Raw genomic sequence first — 20,507 nt, forward strand, 5'->3', positions numbered from 1 at the left:
ATTAAATTATCCTACCTAAGAAAAGAGTAATATGCAAATTAACCATCACTCTGCTACACCCACAAGCCATGCCCACCAGCCAATCAGAGCAAGTATACAAATAAACCCAACCAAGATGGCTACAGCCACAGAGAGCAGGAGGGAGGCTTGGGTTTCCCAGGCAATGGAGGAAGCCAAGCTTTCCACCTGCCCTGGCCGGCCTAAGCCTCCACTCAAGGCTACAAAGTTTCAATGATAGAAGGTAAACAAATACAAACAGAAATGGCGGCAGCCATGGAGCTGGAAAGAGCAGGAGGCTTGGGTTGCCCCCGGCAATGGAAGAAGCAAAGCTTTACACACACCCTGGCCGGCCCAGGCCTCTGCTTAAGGCTACAAAGTTTCAATTATAGAAGACACACAAACCCCAAAATAAATGGCTGCCGGACCAGGGCCTCCACTTGGGTCGCCAGGGGGCATGGCTGGCCTGCAAACCACCACAGGCCCCTGGGCCCAGGCCACCCCACGCCCCAAGGGAACCCCCACCCAGATCCGGGACACCCTTCAGGGCAAACCAGCTGGCCCCCATCTATGCACCAGGCCTCTATCCTATCTAATAAAAGAGTAATATGCAGATTGACCATCACTCCAACACACAATATGGCTGCCCTCATGTGGTCAAAGATCCTGCCCCCATGTGGACACAAGATGGCCAGCAGGAGAGGGCAGTTGGGAGGCCCCAGGCCTGCAAGGGAGGGCAATTGAGAGGGACCAAGCCTGCAAGGGAGGGCAGTTGGAGGCAATCAACCCTGCAGGGGAGGGCAGTTAGGGGTGACCAGGCCAGCAGAGGAGGGAAGTTGGGGGTGACCGGGCCTGCAGGGAAGGGCAGTTGGGCGGGAACCAGGCCTGGAGGGGAGAGCAGTTGGGGGTGACCAGGCCTGCATGGGAGGGCAGTTAGAGGTGACCAGGCCTGAAGGGGAGGGCAGTTAGGAGCAAACAGGCTGGCAGGGGAGCAGTTAGGCATCAATCAGGCTGGCAGTGGAGTGGTTAGGGGGTGATCAGGCTGGCAGGCAGAAGCAGTTAGCGGCAATCAGGAAGGCAGGCAGGCAAGCAGTTGAGAGCCAGCAGTCCTGGATTGTGAGAGGGATGTCCAACTGCCCTCGAGGGGTCCCAGATTGGAGAGGGTGCAGGCTGGGCTGAGGGACACCCCCCCTCCCCTCCGTGCATGAATTTCGTGCACCGGGCCTCTAGTACAGATATAAATATATAAAACTATGTATATTTAAATTATGTAAAATATATACATTTAAATTATTTTGTATATAAATAATTTAATATGTACATTTAAAATATAAATAGAATTAGATATTATATATTTATATGTTTTAATTATACAGTATATAGCTGTATATAATTTAAATATATACATATTTTTAATTGCATACCATTTAACTAATTGGAGGAGAAAGAGCAAAGGGACCCACTTGAACTATACATTTACACACCTTCATATCTAATAGGGAGTGTTCTTTTTTAAATAAATCTTTATTGTTCAGATTATTACAGTAGTTCCTCTTTTCCCCCCCCATAGCTCCCCTTTATCTGGTTCCCACCCCGCCTCCTACCCTTACCGCCGCCCCCCCCACTGTCCTCGTCCATAGGTGTATGATTTTTGTCCAGTCTCTTCCCGCACCTCCCCCAACCCCCTTCCCCAGAGAATTGTCAGTCCACTCCCTTTCTATGCCCCTGATTCTATTATATTCACCAGTTTATTCTGTTCATCAGATTTTTTATTCACTTGATTTTTAGATTTACTTGTTGATAGATATGTATTTGTTGTCACTTTGTTGTTCATAATTTTTATCTTTACCTTTTACTTCTTCTTCCTCTTCTTAAAGAATACTTTTCAGCATTTCATATAATACTGGTTTGGTGGTGATGAACTCCTTTAGCTTTTTCTTATCTGTGAAGCTCTTTATGTGCCCTTCAATTCTGAATGATAGCTTTGCTGAGTAGAGTAATCTTGGTTGTAGGTCCTTGCTATTCATCACTTTGAATATTTCTTGCCACTCCCTTCTGGCCTGCATAGTTTCTGTTGAGAAATCAGCTGACAGTCGTATGGGTACTCCCTTGTAGGTAACTAACTGTTTTTCTCTTGCTGCTTTTAATATTCTCTCTTTGTCTTTTGCTCTTGGCATTTTAGTTATGATGTGTCTTGGTGTGGTCCTCTTTGGATTCCTCTTGTTTGGGGTTCTCTGTGCTTCCTGGACTTGTAAATCTATTTCTTTCACTAGGTGGGGGAAGTTTTCTGTCATTATTTCTTCAAATAGGTTTTCAATATCTTGCTCTCTCTCTTCTGGCACCCCCATAATTCTGATGTTGGTACGCTTGAAGTTGTTCCAGAGGCTCCTTACACTATCTTCATGTTTTTTTATTCTTTTTGCTTTTTGCTTTTCCATTTGGGTGTTTTTTGCTTCTTCGTATTTCAAATCTTTGACTTGATTCTTGGGATCCTCTAGTCTGCTGTTGGATCTCTGTATATTATTCTTTATTTCAGTCAGTAAATGCTTAATTTCTAATTGGTCCTTTTTCATATACTTGAGGGTCTCACTAAATTTCTCAGAGGTTTCTAGAAGATTCTTAAGTAACCTTATAAGCGTGGTTTTGAACTCTATATCCAGTAGTTTGCTTTCCTCCATTTCTTTCATTTGTGACCCATTTCTTTGTCTCCGCATTTTGACTGCTTCCCTGTGTTGATAGAGTGGTCTTGTGTGGTAGGTGTCCTATAGGGCCCAGTGGCTCAGCCTCCCTAATTACCTGAGGTGGACACTCTTGGTGCACCCCTTAGTGGGCTGTGTGCACAGTCTTGTTGTAGTTAAGCCTTGATTGCTGTTGGTATCACTGGGTGAAACTGACCTCCAGGCAACTGGCTGTGAGGACCAGTTGTGTCTACGCTGGGAGAACTTCTGTGCTGGAGACACCCTTATGGGGCAGGACTTGCTTCAGTGGGGCTTTGGTTCTCACTGAGTCTGCCCCTTGAGTGTGTTGCTTATGAATGTGAAGCGTTGTAATCTGGTATGGTCTCACAATGACTACTGGGTACACTGGCTCTTGGATATCCAAGGAGGTGCAAAGTCAGCCACTGCCTGAGGCCACCCAGCAGGAGCTACAGAGAGATCTGCAGATTCCTCCTCTTTGTATGGGGTTTGGAAGTGCCCAGATGAGGCCCAGCTGTGAAGCAATGCAGGCTGCTGCTGTCGGGCCCTAGGCCTTCTTTTGGAAGCTTTGGAGCTCTCTGACCCAACTGCAGTTAGTTAGGTTTTAGATTGCAAAAGGCCAGGCCATTCATATGCAAAAGCCTCTGCACACAGCTTGGGTGGGGTTGTAAATTGGGTGGGGCGGGGTCTCAGGGAATCACCAGGGTGGAGCAAACAGCAATGGCTGCCCATCAGCCCTGCCCCGAAGAGTCCCCCAGGTCTCTGTGTCCCGTGGCACCATGCAGGAACAATGATCACTGTGAGCACCTCTGAGAGAAAGCCACCCTCGTGTTCCAGCCCGATGCCATACAGTCCAATTTCTGCCCGTATGAGTCTGGGACCCCAGAGTCTCTCCCGGAACTGGAGCTCAGAGCAGTCGGGAGCCTGTATCTCCCTGTATCTCCCTCCCGATTGAAGAAGACAACAGCATACCCAGTTGCCAGCCCCTTTCACACGCGCCTCTGTACCTCCGCACCTCTGCACCTCCTCTGAGTCTCAGTGCGCTTTTCTCTTTCCTTCTAGTCGTATAACTTCCACTCAGCCAGCCTTCCCGTGGTTCTGGATGATATCTGTTTTGTCTTTTAGTCACAGTTTTGAAGTGGTTGTGCGAGGCAGCAAGTTCAGGTGTTTCCCTATGGCGCCATCTTGGTTCCTCTTCAAAAGGGAGTGTTCTGAGCCTATTACGTCAGTAGTTAATATTTTTTAAAAATATATTTTATTGATTTTTTTTTTTTTACAAAGAGGAAGGGAGAGGGATAGAGAGTTAGAAACATCAATGAGAGAGAAACATCTATCAGCTGCCTCCTGCACACTCCCCACTGGGTATGTGCCTGCAACCGAGGTACATGCCCTTGACTGGAATTGAACCTGGGACCCTTGAGTCCGCAGGCTGACACTCTATCCACTGAGCCAAACCAGTTAGGGCAATAGTTAATATTATATATTATTCTGTATCAGAGCCTAATCCTATCTAATAAAGAGGGAATATGCAAATTGACCATCAAACCATCACAAAGATGGCGGTGCCCACAGTGGAGACGAGGTTTCCATAACACAAGATGGCTGCATCCACAGCAGAGGCCGAGTTCCCATAATGAGCCTTAACAAGCAATCAGCAGGGACCTGAGGCTGCGTGGCGCTGGGCCAGGGCAGGGGACCTGAGGCTGTGCCCCCCACCCAGTGGGGCTTGATAGGGGACCTCAGGCTGTGTCCCCCGCTCCAGCACCAGGCCGGGCGACCTGAGGCCGCACCCCCCGCCCCCGCGCGACGGGGCTTGACCTCAAGGTGTGCTCCCTGCCCCGGTGCTGGGCCAGGGGACCTCAGGCTGCTCCCCCCACCCTTCGCTGGGGGACCTCAGGCCGTGCCCCCACCCCAGCGCCAGGGGACCTGAGGCTGTGCCCCCCTAACCTGTGCCGGGCTGGGGGACCTGAGGCTGCGCCCCCCGCCCAGCAGGGCTTGACAGGTGATTTCAGACCATGCACCCCACCCGGCAGGGCTTTACTGGGGACCTCAAGGCACGCCCGCCACCAAGCGGGGCTTGACAGGGGACCTCAGCATGTGCTCTCCGCCCAGTGTCAGGCTGGGGGACCTGAGGCTGCGCCCACCACCCGGTGGGGCTTGACAGAGTGGAGCGGGCCGGGTCTGGATCTCGCCCAACGGGGGTGGGGCTGGCTGGGGCTGGGTCTCGCGCAATTTCAAGGTGCACGTGGGTGGGTGGGGACTTGACTCTGGGTCCCGTGGCGCACCCCAGACTCTGACAGGAGGAAGATTTTCATATACATTTTACTAATTTTCTTTCATCTTTGATACTTCTATTATAGAGAAAGGGCAAATAGCAATATCAAAATATTTCCTCTAATTAACCCTTTGCACTTGCTTGCTTTTTTCTCGATTCCTTTATTCTACTCGGGATTTAATTTTTTAAATACCCCAGATTTTACAAAGCGCAGCAGTAGAATAAAAAACTGGAGTTTCTTTTCATACAAACTTACTTATTTGGATTTTTTTATATTTCAAATTATTGATACATTCAAAGAGTAATTTTAATCTCGACATCCGAGTGCAAAAGGTTAATCCCCTTTTAATGTGTATGAATTTAGTGCACCGGGCCACTAGTCTTTTCATAATAAATTCCAGGAAAAACCACTTAGAGAAACATTTTAGGCAATGTTTTCATTAATTTATCCATCCAACCGTTCATTCAACAAGCTTTTACTAAAAGCCCAGGCGCAGAAGTTCAAACACAAAGTCTGCCCTCGGGCCGCGTGGCCACGAGGGAGGCAGGCGTGTGCAAGGCTCAGAAGAGACTGAAGAGCCTGGCCGTGCCAGGTGGAGTCCAGGTGGGGAATCAGTTTGAACCACAGAAAAGGCACCTTTCCTTGGATGAAGGGAGGAGCCCTCAAGGATCTAAACTCTGCCTCGTAGAAAAGGTGAAATGATGCACATTAAAAACAAACCGACTGCGGTACAGATAGAGGGGCATGTGTTGTGAGCGTGAGTCAGTGCCAGGGACGGTCAAAAGGGAGAAAGGACTCCCTTCCCAGGGGATGGGGCCGTTCACACACGCAAGCCTCCAAGACACGGAGGGCGTGCCTCCCGGGCACTCCTGGCTCTGCCCTCACTGACCGTCCGGCAGTCATCACAGCCAGATCTTGGCCGGCCCAGGCTGGTGACATCCCCACAGTTTGGGGGTGGAATCAGGATTTTGGTCTCCTTAGAGCCTGGGAGCCCCAAGAGCTGGGGCACCGAGTGGACCAGCCTCCTGCCTGAGAACGAGCCTCGTTCCTTCCCTCAGGTTTGGGAGCACAGTCGAGAGCTGGAGGCCCGAGATGGTGTCCGTGAGCCGCGACAGCTTACAGAGCGCCTGGCAGTAGGTGGCGGGCAGAGGCTGCAGTGCTAGGCCTGCGGGCAGCCTGGGCGGGCTGTTCTCTCCGTCCCCCGCTCCGGCAGACCTGGGCATGAGCCTGCAAACATCGGCCTCTGTTCCGGCCTCCCCCGGCCTCCCTCAGCAGGGCCTTTCCTGCCTCCCAGGTGGGCCCTGACCCTGCAGTGTCGGGGCAGCAGGAATGTCCTCGGCGCCCTGCGCAAGGCGGTGGAAGTGGACTTCAAGGACAAGGACAGACAACAATCGCAGGGCATCTACCTCTTCACAGGGGGCATCCCCGACCAGGACATGGTAGGTGTTCCACGTCCTGGGCACCCCCATTCTTCGTGACCCCACGTCTTCCCCTGGTGGACGCTGGCAGCTCCCTCCCAGCATGGCTCTCCAAACTGGACTTGATGTGCAGGAGACTCGCCTGGGATGTTGTTCGGATGCAGGACCTGTTTCTGGAGGTCTGGCCTGGGGCCCGAGAGGCTGCATTTCTAACGAGCTCCCAGGTTGCCACCAGGCTCTCGGGTCCGGCTCCCGCCATGCCCTCGCGAAATAGAGAAACTGTGACCCAGCTCATTCGTCTTTCTGTCCTCAGCACCGAGTGCTACATGGCACACAGTAGGCCCTCGAGAAAGACCATCAGGCGGAACTGGTCTGAGGCCAGCGGGCTTAAGAACCCTCCACCCTCTCTCCCCCACAGCCCACGCTCAGCGCCTACGTGGCCGAGGCCTGTGGGGGCTGTGACCTCCAGCTGAACGTGTGTCTTTTCTACGTGGGTGAGCCGCCCATGGACACCGCCCCACCTGCCTGCTATGCCAGCCGCACCGACACGGCCGCTGCCTACCGAGAGGTCACCCGGGCCGCTGGAGGCCGTTTCCACTGGTTTGGCGACACAGGTGCGTGAGTGTTGGCTGGTTCCTCCACCTCTTTTTTTCTGCGTTTCTCGGTACCAGCACCGCTCCCTGTGCCATAGATGTATTCCAGAAAACCCCATTCAAAAATGGAAAACTGCTCTTCATGGTCAGCATGCGTTCCCCGCACTCGGATGGGGGAATGGCGCACCACAGTGTGAATGCACTTAACTCAAACATGGTTAAAATGGTACATTTTGTGTAACTTGTTTTACCATAATTTTTTGAGTCAAAAAGACAAGTAAAACTATTTTTAAATACTCTAGAGCTGGAAGGAGCACTGCAGGTCCCTTAGTTTAGTGTTTCCCAAAGGGGAATGCTCACAACAGGTGGGTGACAAGGCAGTTGCTCACGGAACACAGAGCATCCAATTTGCTCATCGTGACAGCTTTGGGGGTGGACGACGGCACCCCAAAATATGCCACTTGGGCATAAGAATTGTTGTGAGCTGATGCCAAAAAACTCTCTCCCCTCCCCACACAGCCTAAGAGTAGGACATGGGCCAACTTCAGAATCTGTCTTCTTAGTCATTGTGCTCTAGTTCTTCTCAAACTAGTCAGCAGTATTTACTACAGACATTAGCCACTTCAGGTAACCAGGGTGGGTGATTTTACTCACCGGAGTGCACCAGAACCCTTGCTCCTATCCACTCTTCCTGTGGCACAAGCTCTTGGCTGGGTGCGGGGTCCCAGAGGGGCCATTTCTGCCCATGGCCATCCCCGCTGTTGGTAACCTCGCTGTAACTACCACTGGACTGTTGGGGTTGGGGCTGGTCAGCTCAGCCATTAAGACCCCACCCTGGCCCTAACCGGTTTGGCTCGGTGGCTGGAGCGTCGGCCTGCAGACTGAAAGGTCTCAGGTTTGATTCCGGTCAAGGGCATGTACCTTGGTTGTGGGCACATCCCCAGTAGGGAGTGTGCAGGAGGCAGCTGATTGATGGTTCTCTCTCATCAATGTTTCTAACTCTCTATCCCTCTCCCTTCCTCTTTGTAAAAAAACAATAAAATATTTTTTTTTTAAAAAAAAAGACCCCACCCTGCCCCTCCAGCTCAGGTCACCTCCACCGGCCCTGATGGGTACTCCCCCATAAATGCTTTGTTTCCAGGCATTTATGAAAGTGACGACATCAATGCCATCATGTCTGAGATGGAAAAGGCTCTCAACTACTCGCAAAAGGTATGCCTTGGGGTGGGGAAAGTGTGCACTGGCTTCTATATTATTTCTGGGACTGCACACAAAGTCCCACGAACTAGGTGCTTAAAACAACAGGCATGCATTCTTTCACAGTTTCAGCGGCCGGAAGTCTGAAATCAAGTTGTCAGGAGGAGCATTGAAAGGAATTTTAGGGATAAAATAGGCAGGTTTAGGGAGTCTTGGGAATAAAGAGGGTCCATGGTGGAGGAATGCATAGGTGAGGGCTTGGAACCTCCAAAAGGCATACGTTCACAGCGGATAAGAAAAGTCAGAGTGTGGGGAAGAAGGAAACCAGAGTATAGAGAAATGTGGACAGACGGCAGAAAGAGGGAAACATTTTCACAGGAGACAGGAATGTTACAAGATAAGGGGGCGATGGAGAGGGGGACGCCACGTGGGTTTTGGACTTGGAAGTTGATATTCTGCAACTTCCAAGAGTGGCCAACAAAAAAGCACAGGGTCATAAAATGGGGAAGGGGTCCAATTAGAAGGGAGCATGAAGAGACAAAGAACTACAGCATTTATAAACCTTAGCAAAAGAGGCTTTGTGGGACCCCCTCCCTACGTGGGAGTCTGAATTTGCTTCCAATAAATTTCCACCCTTTTACTAACAAGTACTTTTAGTTTGTGAATTTTATTCTTCAAACTTAGTGAGATAAGAACCCGCAAGGGGGAGATCCACTCCCCACACACCACACGCTTCACCGTGCTCCCTCTGAAGACTCTGGGTAGGATCCGTCAGTGGCAGCTGGTGTTAAAGAAAACATACTGCACTGGATGCTTGTTACAATGTCAAGGAAGACTTTATGGAAGACTCTTGCAATAAGGGAGCGCGATCGAACTCAACTCCGAAGACAGCTGGGGTTTATGGCCAATGGCAGAGTGACGGATCACGAATGGGAAATTATTAAGAGAAACTTGGTTAATTTTCGAGAATAGGGGGATTCTTGCTAAATGGACTTAGCAGGATTCCTGCAGAAGGCAGGTCAAGGACTTAGACATCAGGATGGGGGATGAAGGACTTGATCAAATATCACTGGCGGGGGATTCTAACTAACCTGGCTTAGCAAGATTCTTTGCGAAAGCTGGGTTTAGCAGGACTAAGTTGAAGCCTAGTTGAGAAGAAGGCTCAGAGGGGCAAGGAGGGCGTCCTCGTCGCTGGCAGTCCTTGGCTCATGCGGCACGCGGTCTGTCTCCGTCTTCACAGCGCTGTCCTCCCTCTTTGCGTCTGTGTCCCTTCTCCTCCAGTAGTGGCACCAGCCATATCAGAGTAAGGCCCACCTTCTCCAGTAGGACTCACTCACTAATACCTACTTCCACCTACAAAGACCCTATTCCCAAGAAAGGTCACAGTCACAGGTGCCCAGGGTTCAGACTTCAACCTATCTTTTGGGTGACATGAACTCATCCCATATCAGCTTCCCCCTCATGTCCTGATCCACAGACCCCCGAGGCTTCAGATGAAACACGAGGTGTCCTATCCGGCGTTGATTTAGGTCGGGGAGCTGTACTTTCTGGCCTTCTTCGCGTTCCTTGAACACACCGAGCTAATTCCTAAACTCGGGGCCTTTGCACCTGCTCCGTGCTCTGTCTGTCATTCCCTCCCGGGTCGTCCATGGATTGTCCTTGTCATTCAAGACTCACTTAGATGTAACTTCCTCAGAGAAGGGAGCTGAGCAGTTCAAGGTGAGATTAGAGAGGCAGAAAGGGCCAGATCTTGTCAGTGGCAATGAGAATGGAAATGAGGGAGTACCCATGAGCACAGCTGGGAAGAATTGACCAGAGGTGTGGCTGTTTGCACGGGGTGAAGGAGAGGAAGAAATCCCAGAGGAACTCCCAAGCTCCCCACTGGGGTCATGGTTGACAGTGGTGCCCATTGACCAGGAGACCGAGAACAGGCGGAGGGAGCGTGGTAGGTGCGGGGCGGGTGGGCCGGGGACACAGGTGAGTTCACAGAACCTGTTGGGCCCTGTGGGTAACAGGTGGAGGTACGGTCCAGACAGGTGGGGAAGATCAGGGCTGGGGCAGGGCCAGCCCTGCGGACGGACAGAGAGCGTGCAGGCGGCCATAGTCCGGCGGTGGAGGAGACTCAGACTGCCTCACACTTCACTCACTGCCTTTGTAGAGCAGCACCCGCTGAGCTCCGGGATGGCAGGGCCACCCTCACGTCCCCTTCCTCCCCGTCTGCATGGGCCCCCCTGGGTGGGCCTCCCAGAAATGGCCTCTGTATTTGTTTGTTTTAACCCTTCTCCTCTGGTCTCTAACCTGATAAGCTCATTCACAAGAAATGCTAACAAGTACATGGCATGAGCCTGCAGGTCAAAGGCTCTCAGGGGTGGTGATGGTTTGACCCACACGCCCAGGGTGCTAGTTACATTCCGTGGCATTTCCTGAGCTTTGGTGAGGAGAGGCAGTGGTGGGTGACACACTGTTCTGCTGGCATGGTGAGTTAGCCGCAGGCGAGCTGACCAGCGTACGTGGATGCTGGGCCACGTATGGAAAGAGCACTGGCTTCGGAGCCATGCCCACCTGGTGTGAATTGAAGGTCCTCTGGATACTAGTAGTGTGGCCTCGGGCTTTGGTTTCCTCATCTGTGAAATGGGGATAAGATAGCACTTGCCTGACCTTTGAGGGTCTGAGACACCCAGGTTTTAACTGGCCCAGTGCCCGGTGCACCCAGGCCTCCGTACATGGTACTTACTGTTAATAGATTCGATCCACGGTGTCTGTGCCCCCATTCTCGGGACAGAAAGAGGAATCCAAGGATCCTAGCAGATGCATGCGCGCTCGTGTGTGTGTGTGTGTGTGTGTGTGTGTGTGTGTGTGTGTGTCCTGCTGGGGGTCCCTGCGCTGGGTGCTGCTAACCCTCCCGTCCTGTTTCAGTGTGCCTTCCTGGTGTCCTCCCTGAAGAACCAGTCCAGGAAAGACCTGGAAAGGGCAGCCCTCTCCAAAGAAAACCCCAAGATGCTCAAGCAAAGGAGTCAGCCTAAGAGACTCTGTCCTTCCGCGCCCGCAGCCCCCTCGGCGGCCAGAATGGTTTGACTCCCTCCCTAATAACACACAGGATGTTGTTTCCGCTGTGTCTCCGGGTCTTCCCTGGGTCTCGCAGTGCCCGGGGCCAGGGGCACTGGGCAGGGTGCTCAGGAGGGTGTCTGTGGTGCCCCCAGTCCTGGCCTCCCGGGGGACCTGCTTCTCAGCTCGGGCACTCTGGCCACCTCCCCCCCCCCCCCACCTGTGGCTCTGCCTGGCTATCCCAGGTTTGACCCTATCTGGGTCCTGAGGACCCCGTGAAATTGGAACCCACATGACTGCAAGGCAGGAGGGCTTATGCGGGAGGCACTCGGGCGAGGCCGTGCGGCTGTCAGGTAGCTAATGGGCTCCTGCTGCAGCTGCCGGGCCGGGTAGGAGCCCGAGGGTGGCCCTGGGGTGCCTGTCTGCAGTCGCAGCCTGTGGACTCTGTCCTGCGTACAACACCCACCTCGGCAGCCCGAGGGGCCTCCACAGGTCTGGCTGGGGGGATCCCGGCCGCAGTGCTCAGGAGCGGAAGGGCCCAGAAGGCCCAGCTCCGGCCTAGGGCCAGCCACCCTCTCTCGGCAGCGGCCTCACTCCGCCCCCGGCCGGTTCTGAGAGACGCTGTCCACACCGGCACTGCTCTCCCTCAGGCACGCCACCAGGTTTCAGGAGCCTCCCAAGTTCTGAGGTGAAGCCCCATAATTCCAGGCTCTGCCTCTCGGGCTCCCTGTGCGGGCCTCCGACGGCCTCCCGAACCCAGGGCCGGCCTGCGGTCAGCTCCCTGGAGGTGTCCGCCGGTCCAGGGCCTGCTGACTTCACTGTCGCCGTGTTCCAGTTGTGTCCAGTAATGAAGGGACCCCTCCCTTAAAATAGAGGCGCCCGGGAGGGCACGGTTACCTGAGTGGCTGCCTGTGGGGCTGGAGGCCCGGAAGCGCTGGCCCAGCAGGAAGAGGAGTAGGTGACGGGCAGACAGTCCTGGCAAGTCCACACACACGTACTATTTCACCTCCAGGGCCAGAGGCCCCTCCGAGTCCAGTCCCGCAGGCCCCGCCCCGCGAAGACCCTAACTGACAGACTGAGGCCGGGAGGCCGGGTGTGCCTGCCACAGGGAACGGCCACTGACGGGACAGGCCGCCTGTGTTCTAGAGCGTGAGAGGTGGCCCTGACAGAGAGCGCCGTCCCCCCGTGAACGCGGCGACGTGGCGTCCGCTCAGTGGCGAGGCGGGCATCGCCCCAGGTGAGGCCTGGGGCAGGGCTGGGGCGCAGAGTGTGGGGAGGCGTGTGAACAATGCTGGGAACCACCTTGATCAGCGGTCATGAGTCTTGATCCTGCGCGGCCCTCCCGCTAGGACGCCCATTTGAGCTTTAACAGTGGCAGGTCGCCCGTCAGCCCATTTTACTGGTGAAGGAGGTCGGGGCCGAGAAGGATGACCAGTGCCCGCTGGTGGCGACAGGCACGCGTGTTTTTATGAAAGGGTTCAGCTCCCAGAACCCAAGAGCAGGTACCTCACTTCCAACATCAAAGGCGCGGCAGTGGCCCATGGCAGGGTCCTGGGCCGTGGGACCCGGTGGAATCTGCTCTCCTGATTGGCGCAGGGGGCTGGGGGGCAGTGAGGCTGAAGCGAGAGGGCATGGAGAGCGCTCACTCCGCTCAGGCCTCCTGTCCCCCAGCTGCAGCCCAGTCAGCCAAAGAGGACGCTGGAGCAGGGAGGAGGGAGACCCACACAAGGGAAGCAGCGGCCGGGAATAGCGAGGGTGAGTCGGAGGGTGCGGAGTCTGGGAAACCCCTGGCCTGTGGGAACGGCACGGTCACCGGGCAGGAAGCAGTGCCCCGGACCAGGCCCACCTCACACTCGGGTCTCCCAGGCCAGGGAAACAGACGTGCGGTCTTGACACAGCAGGAGAACGAGAAGAGCCAATACTGAATGTCTCCCGAGGTCCCGGTTCGGCTCGAGGGACATGCCTCCGCCCGGGGCTCACGGGGAGGGCGTGGAGATGGGGCCCCAGGCCAGCCTGACGGCTGCCAACGGGTACAGGTTCCAGGAACCGTTCCCTGGGGTGCGGAGAAGAGAGTCCAGCAGGTTTGCCGGATCCACCTCACAGCCTCCCTTTCTACCTCCAGCAAATTGCACCTAAGGGATTTTACATCTGACTCGATTGGCAGAGAAATGGATGTGAAAAGAGAGCGATGGGGGGTGGGGAGGAGAGAGGAGGGGAGGGGAGGGGAGTTACGGTCTCATGGCCCTGTCCCAGCACACAGGACTTCTTTCTAGGAAGGTCCGTAAGTCTCATTCCAAATTGGGAAGACAAAGAGCTGAAAAAAGTATAAATAGGAAAGACTTCCACCATGTTGGGGCCCAGAATTTGACAGAGACATTCTACTCTGAGCCCGCTAGTACTAGCGTAATAAAAAGACTCCAAATTAATTTGGCTTATTGATTAAGGCGTCTCCTGTTTTAGTTCACTGGTTTACAATATAACATTACTTTAGGTCTGAGTTTGCAAGACTGCCATGCAGGCCTTCCCTGAGCTTGTCAGGTTAGCATGTGGCCCCTTTCACCCACAACAGGGAGTAGCAGGTACTCAATAAATTTTGTTCCCTGTTGCCCACATTTCTTGAGTATCTGTCCCCAGCACTAGGGGAGGAATTTTGCATGCAGTGGATGCTCTCAGGAGGATTGTGGATGAAAAAAAGGCCACATGCTGACCTGACAGGCTCAGGGGAGGCCTGCGTGGCGGTTTTGCAAACTCAAGACCTAAAGTCACCACAAAGGATGGTCTGAAATTAAAACTTTAACTAAAAGCAGTGATGGTGGGTAGTCATGTCCTAGGCCGGTGTCTTCCCTGACAAGGTCAACCTTTACCTTAGCTGAGCTATTTCCCTTTTGCATGTCAGATGACACACCTGTGAAATGTCAGGGTAACTTGTAACCTCCCTTTTTCCAGACCTCTTGGGGCACAACCAAATGCCCTGGGCCCCAGGACAGAGCCCACAAATTCCTTCACTGTTATTGTTATTGTGTTAATTGTTGACTGTTAACGATCCTGCACCCACCTCAGTAAAAGAAGTATGTGTCTATCATCTTACTTTTTATCCAATCCCAGAGGTAACCCTCCACCCCACCCCACCCCCAACACCCGCTTTGCTTTCTCCCGCCTCCCTCATCTATCGCAGTGGATTTCACGTAACCCACATATGTCTCCTCCCTTGATTGTAATGTATAAAACAAGGTGCAGACCGCCATTCTCTGGAGCATTATCCCAGCCCGTTGGGATTCTGCTTCCCGGCAATTGTCGACAGTTTGGCTGAAATAAACTCACCAAAATTCTTCACAGGTTTGAATGTTTTTACTTTAACAGAACCAAGGAACCTCACATTTCAAACAGGAACTAGATTTCAAAGAGGAGGTGTTAGTCCCTCACTCCAGCCTGAATTAGCCAAGATAATAGTCCTTTTCTTTATTCTAAAGTGGGTAGCAAATTACGGGCTGAAAGCACGGAAGATGGAGCTCTCCAGCCGCATCAGTCCCACCGGCGCTCGGCGGAGGTTGCAGGAAGGCCGGCAGCGGCCGGATCCCGCAGCGCCTTCCCCGGCGGCGAGGTCAAGGTAGTCGGGGTTTTGGTGGCCGTGGTCTTCTCCCCCAGCTCCTCTCAGCCACAGGGGCCGCGGGTGCCGGGGAGAACTCTGTGGATGTACCGGCGTGGCTTCTGTTCTCCTGCCAAGCCTTGCCCCTCAGAGTGGGCTGCCCCTGGGGAATCCATCCTGCCGGAAGAAAAGGGAGCCTCAGGTGCTAGAATGACCAGGGCGGAGGACGGACAGCCACTCGGAAGATTCTGAAAAGGCACTTGATTGCAGGAGCACCGGTGCTGGGGCTCGGGGGAGTCGGTCCCAAAGCTGGCCCCGCCTGCAGCGGGCTTTCTGTCAAACAGCCCTAGTTCCTTTGTCTCTCAGCGTCCGGGCTTTCCCCGGGCTTTTGCCGCCCTGATGACGGCTGTAAGGGGAAGTGAGATTGCGACCATCAACCCTGGATGGTGCCACAGCCAACCCCCCTGTGGGCTGTGCATGATGTATGGCCTCTGTGTGTTAAGTATCTAGGGAAGCAGGTTTTGCAAGGCTAGGGCACTAGCGGGAAGGGGGTTGGGCTTAATTATAGGAAAGGGGGACAGGGGTCCTCAAACTTTTTAAACGGGGGGCCAGTTCACTGTCCCTCAGACCGTTGGAGGGCCAGACTATAGTTTAAAAAAAAAAAACTATGAACAAATTCCTATGCACACTGCACATATCTTATTTTGAAGTAAAAAAACAAAACGGCAAAAACACCCGCATGTGGCCCGCGGGCCGTAGTGTGAGGACGCCTGGTAGCATATGTGCCGGAATGCAGACTCAAGCTGCTAGCCAAGTTGCCTTCGCAGAGGGCGCGGCCGCGCTCAGGTTAGAGGGGCTCCCTGCAGTGAGCGCAGAGACAGTGCTGAGTGCACGGTGGAGGCTGCATTCTCACCAGCAGGGACTCTGGCCCCAGAACTGATGCTGGTGCTGCCAGGATGGCGGGAGCCAGGTCCTCACGGGAAGTGAGGGTTCTAGTCTCTATTTTCTACTTTGGGGCTCTTGTGTTCTCACTGGAACAAGCACATTTAGTACAAAAGGAAAATCTAACCATGCTTTGTCAGAGACCCCATTTTCTCTTCTTGCCCTTTTATACAACACTAGAGGCCCGGTGCACGAAACTCATGCAAGGGGCTTGGCCCTCACAGCTGCAGCAGCTTGCCTCAGCCCTCGCAGCCCCAGCTTTGTCCAGAAGGACGTCTGGAAGGTCGTTCTGGTGTCCGGTCTAATTAACATATTTTGCATTTATTATTATAGATTACCAACAAGAGGTGACCATAAAGCTAAAAATAGCCACCAAATTCAAAACCATCGCACAGAAAAATTTTAAGAGGGTGTAATCATGCTGCCCCCTCTCCATCCAAGGTCACCTTTTGGTGTGAAGCTTATGGACCTCCCACCCGACCATGAGTAGTTTTCTGTTCTAAAATTCAGAGCGAGGCCTGGCCAGAGTGGCTCAGTGGTTGAGCATCAACCTATGAACTGGGAGGTCACAGTTCGATTCCCAGTCAGGGCACATGCCTGGGTTGCAGGCTCGATCCCCAGTGTGGGGCATGCAGGGGCAGCCAATCAGTTATTCTCATCATTAATGTTTCTATCTCTCTCTCCTCCCTTCCTTCTGAAATTGGGGAAAAAAATATTTTTAAAACAATTTAGAGACCCTATAATTGTTATAGTGACCACAGTGAGCACATTTGCCTCAGTACCATTATCCCCAATTCCCCATTCCATACTAGATCCATACATCTAGTCCAATATAATAAAAGAGTAATATGTAAATTAGCCACCACTCCGCGACAAAATGGCAGCGCCCATAGCAGACGCTGGAGGCATCGCCCCGGCAACGGGAGCCCAGCATCTGCTCCTTGGCCGTGGAGGGGTCTCTGGCCAGAGGACTGGGAGCGTCCACACCACGGCTGTGCTGCGGCAGAGAAGGGGCCTCTGGGGCAGCGAGCCCACGTCCCCGCCCCGGCCGGCCGTGCAGCGGGAGTGAACGGGCCTGTGGGGCCCGGAGCTCAGCATCCGCACGGCAGGGGAGGAACCAGAAAAATGGGTCTTTCCAGTTCCTGATGCTGACAGCCCTATGGGTGCCGGGGTCCTCCACCTGCAGCCCCCAGTCACAGCCCATCAGCCCCAGTCGCAGACTGGAAGCCCCCTGCCAGCAGTCCAGATGGGACCAGTGTGGCGCCGCAGTGGTGGGTGTCAGCGGGCATGCTACAGACATCAAATCACTGCCACCGAGGCCACCCCCCCACATACACTCACAAGTAGTATGGTCCAAGGGGGTGACTCCTAAAGCAAGACTCCCATGGCAGCTGATGCTCACCATGCCAGGTGAGGAAGCCAGACCTGAAAGCCCAAGCCCCCGAGTACCTGAGCTGCAGGGCGTCGTGGGCCAGGGCCCTGAGGAGGCCCCAGGACAAGCATCTTCCCAGAGGCTGTGCAGAAGGAGGGGAGGAACCTCTGGCTAGAAGCCGGGGTGAGGGATGCTGGCGTCTTTGCAGGCCAAGACAGGGCTGAGGGACACCCCGCCCCTCCGCACCCCCGTGCACGAATTTTGTGCACCGGGCCTCTAGTAATATAATAAAAGAAATGCTTTAAAACAAACAAATAAAAACATATGCTTAACAATGTTTGGGAAATTATTAACACAGAGGACTAACTATTTTAGAGGGTGATGGGGATATGAAAAAAAGTGATGGGGGAATTTGCCTTCACTTGCGTTAATCCAGGGGGTGCTGGGACACATTCAGTGGACACCCCAGGAAATTGGAGTGTACATCACGTGCCTGAAGAAGGTGGTGAGATGCTGTGTCCAGAGGCTGCAGTGGCTGCTATCTGGTGAGCCTACCTGCTGTCCTGGGGGGTGGGGGGCAGGAGGGGAAGAGGAAGACAACCTCAGGGGCCAGGGCCAGGCCTTCCCAGGCCAGGCACTCACACACTGTCAGGTGGGGGGGTAGGCAGGAGGGTCATCAGGTACAGCGTGACTTCTGGGTTCAGAGGTCTGGCAAGGTGCTGGATGACAGGGAGGTGGAGCAGGGGCCAAAGAGCACCAGAGCAGGCCCAAGTCTGTCCACGTGAGTTCTGCAGGGCCAGCCTCCACACCTTGCCTCCCTGATGGTTCAATTTCTTCTTTTTTTTTTTAAAGGAGGTACTATATATACTAGCATATATACATATGGAGAGAGAGAGAGAGAGAGAGAGAGAGAGAGAGAGAGAGAGAGAAGAGAAGAGAAGAGAAGAGAAGAGAAGAGAAGAGAGAAGAGAGAAGAAGGAGGAGGAGGAGGAGGAGGAGGAGGAGGAGGAGGAAGAGGAAGAGAGGGAGGGAAGGAAGGAGGGAGGGAGAGAGGGAGAGAAACATTGATGTGAGAGAGATGCCTCAATCAGCTGTCCCCCAAGCAAGCCCGGACTGGGGATCAAACCCGCCACCTTTTGGGGTTCAGAACAACACTCCAACTGACTGAGCCACACCAGCCCAGGCTCAATTTAGTCTTGGTTGGGCCCCATAGAACTGCCCATGAAGGCAGAGATAGGAGGGGTCCTGACAGAGAAGTCCCCAAGCGTACCAAGGCCCTCTGGGATAAGTGATGGACAGGAGAGCTGAGAAAGCCAGGCTCACACCCAGAGGAGGGTGTGCTGGGTTAGGAGGTGGTCTGAGCATCCAGCCCAAGAGGCCAGGGAGACAGCTAGAACTGGATGGGGGAGGTTTAGGCTCGCAGCCTGGTGGGTTCCTGGGCAATAGGAAGAAGGAAGGCAGGAGCCTTTTCAGAGAGCCCTGTGTGGGCCCCTGGTCCCTGTGGAAGTTGACCCGGGCCAGTGCTCTGGGCAGGCCCTGGGCAGTGGGGTGTAGTGAGGACTACCACCGTCCAAAGACTCGAGAGGCCCTGGTTAGCGGTTGCCTGGGTATGAATCCCAGCTGTCACTGCCAGTCCAGGTGACCCGGGCCCTCTCTGCTTTCCCATGGGATAAACCCCCAATCCATTAACAACCTTTCCAGCTTTCTCTCTTGTCCGTCTCCCCATGGGTCTCTCTGCTCAGCCTTTGTTATCCACACATTGGCCTTCTCTCTGTCCCTCAAGCATTCAGTCCCTGGGCATCTTCAAACATCTATACTAATAAAAGCATAATATGCTAATTAGACTGGATAGACCAGACATCTTCCAGATGTCATTCTGGACGTCCTCCCTGACAAAGCCGGGGGCTTGGCCAGCCTGCAAACCACCCACGGCCCCTCGCCCAGGCCGGACCCACCCCCCAGTGGTGACCCCCCCACCCTGATTGGGGGCATGGCTGGCCTGCAAACTGCCCATGGCCCCTTGCCCAGGCTGGCCCCACCCCCCTAGCGGGGACCCCCACCCTGATTGGGGGCGTGGCCAGCCTGCCAACTGCCCACAGCCCCTTGCCCAGGACAGCCCCACCCCCTAGCGGGGACCCCCATTCTGATTGGGGACGTGGCCAGCCTGCAAACCACCTGCGGCCCCTCGCCCTGGCCAGCCCCACCCCCCAGCGGGGACTCCCCACCCTGATCTAGGGTCCCCTTCAGGGCAGGCCAGCTGGCCCCGACCCGTGCACCAGGCCTCTATCCTATACAATAAAAGGGTAATATGCAAATTGACCCTAACGGCAGAATGACCAGAGCTACTGCTAGACCAGTCACTATGAGGTGCACTGACCACCTCTCGGTCCCTTCCCCTGGCCATCAGGCACCCATCACCTGATGGTGACCGGGGAACCGGGGGTGGGTGGTGGCGGGGGGCGGGGCTGGCTGCAGGCAGGTGGGGAAGATGGCCCTGATCGTAGGCCAGGCCTAGGGACTGTACCTGCGCACGAATTTTGTGCACCGGGCCTCTAGTTCCGTCATAATTCATCTGCTTCCCACCATAGCCCTCTAGCTCAGATCTCCACATTATGGGCTGCATTAACACTGTCAGAAGCCATGGCATAGTTCTGTCTGTGCAACGCCTGTCTTCCTTGTCCCACTGTAGGCTCCACGAGGGCAGTGATGGACAGGAGAGCTGAGAAAGCCAGGCTCACACCCAGAGGAGGGTGTGCTGGGTTAGGAGGTGGTCTGAGCATCCAGCCCTCGCTCACGTGCTCAGTACAGGCACATAAAGGGTGCGGAGCTGATTTCTGTTGGTTGGTCAGTGGGCTTTGTGCTGTAACATCTTTTCCAGCCAAAACAGTACTGAGAGGCTCCTGAGTCCAGTCACTTAACTCAAGGCCAGGGCAGTTATAACCACTTGTACAAGGGGTCACAGGCAGAGCCACAGCCAGCCCACCGGCCGCTCTGCCCTAGGACAGTCGACCCCTCCAACAACACAGAGGCCATCTCCCAGTGGGTGACATCTGATCAGTGATCAATCGGGCAACAGGTGTTGCAAGATCATGAGTTGGGCAACCACAGAAAGGACAGGCAGCCAGGAGGGGCGAGCCTCACTCCTTCCCTGCCTCTGCCCCACCCCCTGGCGCAGGGAGCCGCCGACTGTTTGGCACCATTTTGGAGAAGAGAGTGTGCATCCTGCTGGACACCTCGGGGTCCATGGGCCCCCACCTGCCGCAGGTGAAGACAGCTGATTCTGCTGATTTGGGAGCAGCTGAGACAGCACTGTGACAGGTGAGAGGCAGGGGTGCGGGGCTGGAAGATCAAAGGGGTAGTTCTGAGCTTCCCTGGCCAAGGGCAC

The 20,507-nt window shown here is 54.3% G+C and overlaps 1 protein-coding gene across 1 annotated transcript in view; it reads left to right on the plus strand.

Moving 5' to 3' along the window:
• The window catches only part of VWA3A (von Willebrand factor A domain containing 3A), a 57,535-nt gene extending 46,251 nt beyond the window's left edge, over window positions 1-11,284 (plus strand). The window contains exons 17-21 of the mRNA XM_054714412.1: window positions 6,028-6,102; window positions 6,264-6,408; window positions 6,806-7,001; window positions 8,122-8,192; window positions 11,094-11,284. Coding sequence (XP_054570387.1) covers window positions 6,028-6,102; window positions 6,264-6,408; window positions 6,806-7,001; window positions 8,122-8,192; window positions 11,094-11,252 — 646 coding nt within the window. The 3' untranslated portion in view covers window positions 11,253-11,284. The remainder of the gene's footprint in view (window positions 1-6,027; window positions 6,103-6,263; window positions 6,409-6,805; window positions 7,002-8,121; window positions 8,193-11,093) is intronic.
• The last annotated feature ends 9,223 nt before the right edge of the window (window positions 11,285-20,507 follow it).

Source organism: Eptesicus fuscus, chromosome 4 (genome assembly GCF_027574615.1).
Source record: "Eptesicus fuscus isolate TK198812 chromosome 4, DD_ASM_mEF_20220401, whole genome shotgun sequence".
NCBI classification, from domain to species: domain Eukaryota; kingdom Metazoa; phylum Chordata; class Mammalia; order Chiroptera; family Vespertilionidae; genus Eptesicus; species Eptesicus fuscus.